The 7,309-nt window shown below is 33.3% G+C and overlaps 1 protein-coding gene across 2 annotated transcripts; it reads right to left on the bottom strand.

The window, feature by feature from the left end:
* Positions 1-1,586: 1,586 nt before the first annotated feature.
* LOC128182800 (uncharacterized) lies at positions 1,587-6,448 on the bottom strand. Of its 2 annotated transcripts, XM_052851552.1 has the most exons (4): positions 6,328-6,448; positions 5,220-5,541; positions 2,153-2,263; positions 1,587-2,054 (listed from the first exon to the last, which is right to left on the bottom strand). In XM_052851552.1, the coding sequence occupies exons 2-4, from the start codon at positions 5,338-5,340 to the stop codon at positions 1,696-1,698; spliced, it is 591 nt and encodes a 196-aa protein (XP_052707512.1). In that variant the 5' UTR covers positions 5,341-5,541; positions 6,328-6,448; the 3' UTR covers positions 1,587-1,695. The 2 variants fall into 2 exon arrangements, with proteins under 2 accessions (XP_052707512.1, XP_052707511.1); XM_052851551.1 differs by lacking the exon at positions 6,328-6,448 and having other exon boundaries at positions 5,220-5,627.
* Between the last annotated feature and the right edge of the window lie 861 nt (positions 6,449-7,309).

The following is a 7,309-nucleotide window of genomic DNA, read 5'->3' as shown; positions in this document are numbered from 1 at the left end:
TATCACCAGTGACCGTTTGATAATGAGGATATTTTGGAAATGGACTTTGCACAAAATTGAATTCGTGAATGAATTCTTTGTTGAGCTGAGAAAATTACGGTGATCTGTTTTCAATTACTTTCTTAAATTTTGGTTTGTTTCTTCATATAACAAAACAAATGTTGACTGTGTTTTCGGTTAACATTGATTATATTATTCCCCTTGTGACGATAATATTGCCCTCCGCTTCGCGTCGGGCAATACTTCGTCCCTCTGGGGCTAATATAATCAATGTTGCCCTCAATCCCAGTCAATATATGTATAATATATTATTTAAGAAATGAACTCAATGTCTACCCAAGTTATACGAGTATAACCTGGGTTGGGGCAGTTTATAAAAGCGTTAATTGCTCAAACCCAGATTATACGAGCATAATTTGGGTAGACATTGAGTTTATTCCTTGTAATTTAATTTTCTTTAACTTACTGTGCAAATTGGGAGCGTTTACTTTTAAAAATGATATTAATCTGTTCAAAATTCAATTGTAACGTCAAGCGGAGTAATACGTTTTTGACGTTGGTGCATTGTGTCAGACGTGCCTTGTGGGGTGCAAACCAGATTATCCAAATTAACTAATTTTTTCTATCCAATTAAATGCCGTGTTACAACCAGAATTAAATTATATCATATTATATCATTAAAGGTTGCAAATCCATCCACTTATGCAATTGAAAATGTGTGCAAATGTATATCATTAGTTGTCAAGGTAGTACTTATTTCACTTTTTTTTTTTGCCATATCATTAGAGGTTACGATTTTTGAACGCTAATGATATAAATCTGAAATTATATCATTAGTGGACGATTAGGTTGTTCGTTAATGATAAAATGATATAATGAGTGGTCAAAATCCTGACCACTAATGCAACATTATATCATTAGTGGACGGTGTATCATTAGAGGTTGCTACAAGGCACTCTTCTTGTTACGGACTTGAATAAGTCTTACTTCTCGATCCAAAAAAGGCACCATTGCAGTTTGTGTCCATAGAAAGCATTATGTAAGATTATTATACTTTCATGTTAAATACTGAAATATGATTGGTTTAGACGCAGTTGGTAATCCGTTCTATTACCCTCAGTGTTAGCAACACACTTGGCAACGGGTAACACAACGAATTGTTACATGCGCGTAAATTATGCGCGTACGGTTCGCTGTAGAATTTACTTCATTTCTATATAAAAGCAGTAAAATTTTCTTTAACATTAAGACATTCAGTATAATGAAATATATAGTGCCTGTTTGGGAGGGTAACTGTTATACAATTTTCTGTATCATTTCATGAAAAATATTCTAAGATTCTTTTAAAAGTTTTAAAAAGCTTCTTAAACTAATCCTTCTCTGATCAATTGGGCAAACTTGAACCCTAGATGAATTGAAAAAAAAATTAGTATTCCTGAAACCGGAAAAAGGTCAATTAATTGACAAGCGATATGGTGTATGTCAGATTGTCATGGGTTTCTGCAGATGCCAAAAATCCATGTGTGGGGGTTTAGATGTATGAATATTTCTAAAGATAATCAAAATAATATAATATTATGATTACAAGTTTACTCAAATTCATCATGAAGTATTTACAAATATGAACTTTGTACAATGGTTGATATTAGACAAACTCAGTTTAGACTTAAGCAATGCACATGATGCCAATAACCACTATTTCTTTGATTTCCCTTGGTCAGATATTTTGCGTTGAATGGAAGTTTTTGTGGCTATTTTTCCATTGGAATGTGCAGTTTTAGAGACAGGTCTTGGTGTGGATTTTGCACTACTTTCTCTTTTTTGCGCATGCTCATTGTGCGTCAATTTCCCGTTGACCTGAGGTTGTTCTGTGACACTTTTCTTTTTTAGTTTGGGGGTCCCTTCTGGGGAACTCTTCACCGAGTCTTCTTCCCCGGAGTTGTCTTCGTCCGCCTCCTCTATCGCTGGGGTCAGCTTCCCAGTTTTCTTAATCAAGTCCAAGTCTTCAAATTCATGAGATTTACGTCTTCCTCTTTGCTTTGCTTTCTTTTTGGCTGAAATTGAAACAAACTCAAAATATAAATATACTTTGGGTGGACGTTAAAGTTTTTTAATCGGTTTTTTTTTTCAATAGATAAAAAAGTTATCTTGCCTTTTGCTTCTGCGATGGTTGACATCATCTCTTTACCCATATATATTTTATGTTTTCTCCAGAACTTCAGCAAATCATTGTAGTACTCGTCGTTTGGTTCCAAATCCATGTCTACAACATTTTTTTCAGTCAAATACAAATAAAAAATGAATAACGAATTACCATAAAGTCACATAATATAGTCTGTAGTTTGTGGAAGAAATGTTCCCGTTTGTCTGACATTAAGGCATGTTTTCGTGTACTAGTATAACAATTTACCTCATACATTCCCCCCAAAAAGGATTGTGAATATATTGATATTATTATCCATTCAAACGTCAGATGAATAGTAAAAAAGTAAATTAGGATTAAAGAATGTCGTGTGTGGATAAAAAGGAATAGAGTAAAAAATATAGTATGTCCTCTTTTAAGATGACCCCAAGAATGTTGTATGGTTGGGATAATTGGATGAAAAGGAAATGAATCGTGTTAGAATAACCGGGCCATGTTCTATGTGCTTTGGGGGCTGTGTTTGTGATCACCTTTTATCGACATTAATTCCTCTTGTTAGTATAACATTTACAGAGTACTGAAAATATTCAAAGTCATTTAGTATAATAGGTGATTTTTTTCTCTGTCATGTCAAGTCCCCGTATGAGAAACCAAGACAAGGATGTCGGGAATTTTTAAGGGAAGGGGGGTTTGAATCCAAACGAATTTCAGCTACATTGTTCTTGCAGAATAAATCTCGCAGGGTAAATGTGGGAAAAATTTTAAAGACCTTTTTCTCTTATCGATATTAATCTCCATAGGTTGAGATCTATATTGAACTTCTCAACATAGGGTCTGTAGAATTTTCACCTTTATTTGTACAAATATTCTTTACAAGCAATAAACATGATTTGACCATAAGAGAAGTCAACATAAAATTTGTACGTCTCGAGGAAACAAACTTTGGAGAAAACATCCCGTGCATTAGACAAAACAGGGACTGTACCAAAATATATCAGGTTCACGTTCCAATGTATATAAGTAAACAACGTGCCTAGTTACCCTGACTTAATGTCGGCGCCCAAGACGTTTAGAATTAAGTATTAGTAATTGGTTGAGTTACGGGAAGAATTCTTGATCAGTTTTTGAATTTATAAATTGATTTTTGTTTTATTTAATCTTTTAATTTGATTTTTTTTCGATTTCTCTTCATTCGTTGTTTTTATATGCTAGACCAAATCGCCATAATTTTGACTAATAAATCTAAACAATATTGATATATGGTCAATGGAAATTTATTGCTGGCTCTACATGCACTTCCCCATCCTTTATTTCTTTACATAAGATTGTAGATAAGTCGTAAGATAACACAAAGAAACTCCAAAGTTTAAGGTATTACGCCCCACAAAGGAACCGTCTATGGGCGATGCCGGGATCAGTTATTCACTCTTAGTTACACTCCAGATAAGAGCGAATTCAAAGATTGATTTTTCCTGAAATCCCCATATAATCTGTGTGTTTGTAGATCTCTTACTTTACGATGGCCCTGACTTTTAAAAAAAATCACCTTTTCCCTCTTCAGGTAATGGTCTTTAAAGAAAGTTCAAATGGTGATCTCGATCAACTAATGGCTTATTGAGGAGATAGGTGTCAAAAGAAATCGGACGTGGCATTTGTTTATGATGTTTTGATGACCGGTAGGATAATTCAACAATTAGCGGACATTTACTGCACGAATGTTTTTAATAAAGGTGTATGTTTTCATTTTCCTGGAATTAAATGCTGCCCGGGAGAGAAAAATACCATAATTCTTTGGATTACAAAATATCGCATGAAAATTTTCAATGCAGCGCAAAAAGACATTTTAAATAGTGTGTATGCACTTCACATGGCTTAAATCAATGTTATGAAAAATTAATGCACTTTCAGTTTTATAAAATAAGCGTTTTGAATTTATCGTATTGCAATTTAAATTGTGTATGCACTGCATCGTTACGCTTCTTGAATTTCACACGGATTTGTATGCATGTATTGGCATTAATCTAACAAATTCTTTCACCACGAGTCTTCAGAAGCAGTTTTATCGTAGATACAAACTTTTTTTGCGACTTTCCCTTATTTTCTTTTAGTAGTACTTTGAGTGTAATTTTTATGATCCTCTCGATTATTTTAAATTCGGTAAACATAATAAAACACACACAATGTCAGCGCTCAAACAGGCGTTCTTTTGGTTATTTAGATCCCTCTTAAGAATAATCATATTTTTTTCCATAAACTTCTTTAAAAAATGTAAGTATGGAACGTATTGAAATGTAAAATCAAATTATATATGAGCAGCTAACTAAAAAACATGTATATAACTTACCCCTTTTTCTACTTGCATATATATCTTTTGCTTACTTTTGCGTATAGTTCTAAATTCTTTGATTTCTAATTACATGTAATTCTTATTGTATGTATCATTAAATCTCTACAAAGGGGAAATAAAGGTCGAATGAAAAGTAAAATTAAGGAGGCTGGATGGTCACCAAATTATACGAATCAAATCCGCCTAGAATTTTAAGGTAATTTATTCAAAATAATTTTCTTATTTTCTAGCCATAACTATTTTTTTTTTTGAATGCGCAATGTTTTAAATAGTGTAAAATAAAATGTATAAATTCATATACCGCTAATTCTATAGCGGAAGCTTCATTTGCAGAAAGCTAGAATAGTTTAAACCAATCCTTGACCATTCAATGTTTATAAAACAGTGAAATGAATCAAAGAAAAAATATATACCGGTATTGCTATTTTTGATGGATTTTCAAAGTACACACCTGTACCCTTAATCACTTAAAGAAATGGAACATATCCAAGTCAATGTATTTTGTTAGTTTTCACAAATTATTGATTTCTTCAGAATTGTTTGCTTCTTTCTTGCAAACAGAAACAGAGTGGTCGTTGATGTGTCGTGTAAAAGTGTAATTTTAATTAGGTGCTGGTAATTTTGCTATTGACATTGTGTTTCATCAGAACTTTCGTTAAATGACTTTTTGACAAACACATAACGGAATAATGCTTTTTTATACAGAATTAAAAACAAAAAATGATTTACCGTCTGCCACGGGTAGTTGTCCCTGTTGGACCCTCAATCGACTCATCCTCCGCCTGAGGGCATTGTACTCCGTGTCCAGGGCGGAGGAGGACCGCGTCAACTGTTTTCCGGCCCTCGACATGGTCTTATTTGTTCTGCACTAATGTCCTCACTCCTCACATCTATTGCAAACCAACACAGATCCCACCAAATCTCCGACAAATGGAACGGAATCTCTTAATCTCCAAAACAAAGAGACTACGCGGAAAGGTCCAGCAATGTCCTTCTCGTATTTTGTTTTTCATACAAATGGAAACCTTGTTCGGAAACCCTCCGCGAGAAACTGTCAAAATAATTAAAAGTTGGTATACATGTAGCTCTCTGAATAGGGCGGATGTGTACGTTGTTTCCCCGAAGTCGGGGACTGTTTTATCTGGCGGTCTCGGGGCCTAATTTTACGTTCAATTTGCTATTTTGGCGATAAGGCTGAGTACAGGCAAAATCTCTGACTTCATTGACTGACTGAACTATTTGAAATGGAATTAGATTGGCTACAGAAAATGGGTTATAATTGTTTCATGTAAACAATGACAGTATTCCAATATCAGTAGTTAGATTGAACCAAAATGAGCAGACGTCTAGTATTTTTCATTTAAACTTGTATATGAACCATCACTTTGACAATTGTCAGTTTCAGCCCAACTTTGAACCTTGTACTTTTTACGTGTACTTGTATCAAATCTATTTTGTTACATCATGTTATATTATATATTTAAATTCTTGACACCAAATTCAGTGCTGAATTTATTACTTTTGTTAAGTTTTTAAGTGCCCTATCTGAGTCCATTATATTCGGCGAGATATTGAATCCAGACATAGATAAGTTTTCATTATGGCTTTAACACCGCTTGACGTTAATTGAACGTACCTAATCGATTAAACTACATTATTCAATCATTCAAAGAAATTTTCTCACTTTTATCAGAACACAGGAACCCCCTTCAATCATTAACACTTCCTTTGCTTTTATGAAGTACTAAAGTGCAGAAAAAATTTAATTCAACTTTTAAAAATTAAAAGTCCTTTTAGGAGATATTTACTTAATTTCATTTCATGAAATTTTTCTTACCTTCCTATATATTTTTTTTATCCCAGTAGTGGTGCTTAATTTCTAATAAGTGCACTTGCTTTGCGCTTAAAGATCCTTTTTGAAGTCTCAGACCTTACTTTAAGGTAGTTCTACCACACTGCACTGTTGGGGATAGTTTTCTCCTGATATGGCGAGAGTGAACGTCATTCAGTCGGTGTGCGGGGTTATCTACTAATGCGGGTATGATAACGTTTTTTCTTATATACAGGCGAGAAAACACGTAACGCGACATTCAGGCCCTTTGGTTTCGTGTGCGATATTCCGTACATAAACAAGCCATGTTTGAAGAAACAAATGATTTGAAAAGACCAAGAGTCATCTAGTTTCACTCAAGGACGATTAATAGTTAAACATTTTACGTAATTGGTATATCAATATTGAAAAACATGGTTCCACTTTCATTACCCGCGAAACAACATAGTTAGCGTTATTGAAATTCAAATTACCTCTAGAATTAGTTTGCATTACATTGAATATGAATTTTCATTTCATTATTGATTTGTTTAATGAAGTGTACCAGTTTGAAACAAAGTTCCATTAGTTTAAGGACAGCTTCGGTAATTGTCGATTAAGTAAATTTTTGAAATCTTTTGAGGTGTTTTTGTCTTTAATATATTTTTGACATAGATACTCTTTAAAAAATGTTAGGATATATTAAATACCTTTAATGTTAGAAGGTAAAATTGACGATTAAAAGGATATTCTAAATAATATTTCCATTTATTATTTGTGCGTGACATCGGCTAGTTAAGTTATCATTGACATGCACTACTTCTAGTTACTGTATTTTTATGCAGTAAATTTATCATTTTGTTTTCAATTTAATCACTTTAAAACAAAATTTACAAAACAAAAACCATAGAAGTAACAAATTAAAAATATTCTTGAACATTCGATACGATTCTTTAACCTTAACGTATATTTAAGGTTGAGATGAGAGAGAGAGAGAGAGAGAGAGAGA

The sequence above is a fragment of the Crassostrea angulata genome, chromosome 5 (assembly GCF_025612915.1).
Source record: "Crassostrea angulata isolate pt1a10 chromosome 5, ASM2561291v2, whole genome shotgun sequence".
Lineage (NCBI taxonomy): Eukaryota > Metazoa > Mollusca > Bivalvia > Ostreida > Ostreidae > Magallana > Magallana angulata.
Note: the sequence above shows the minus strand (reverse complement) of the source record. Positions and strands in the feature narration are given on the sequence as shown.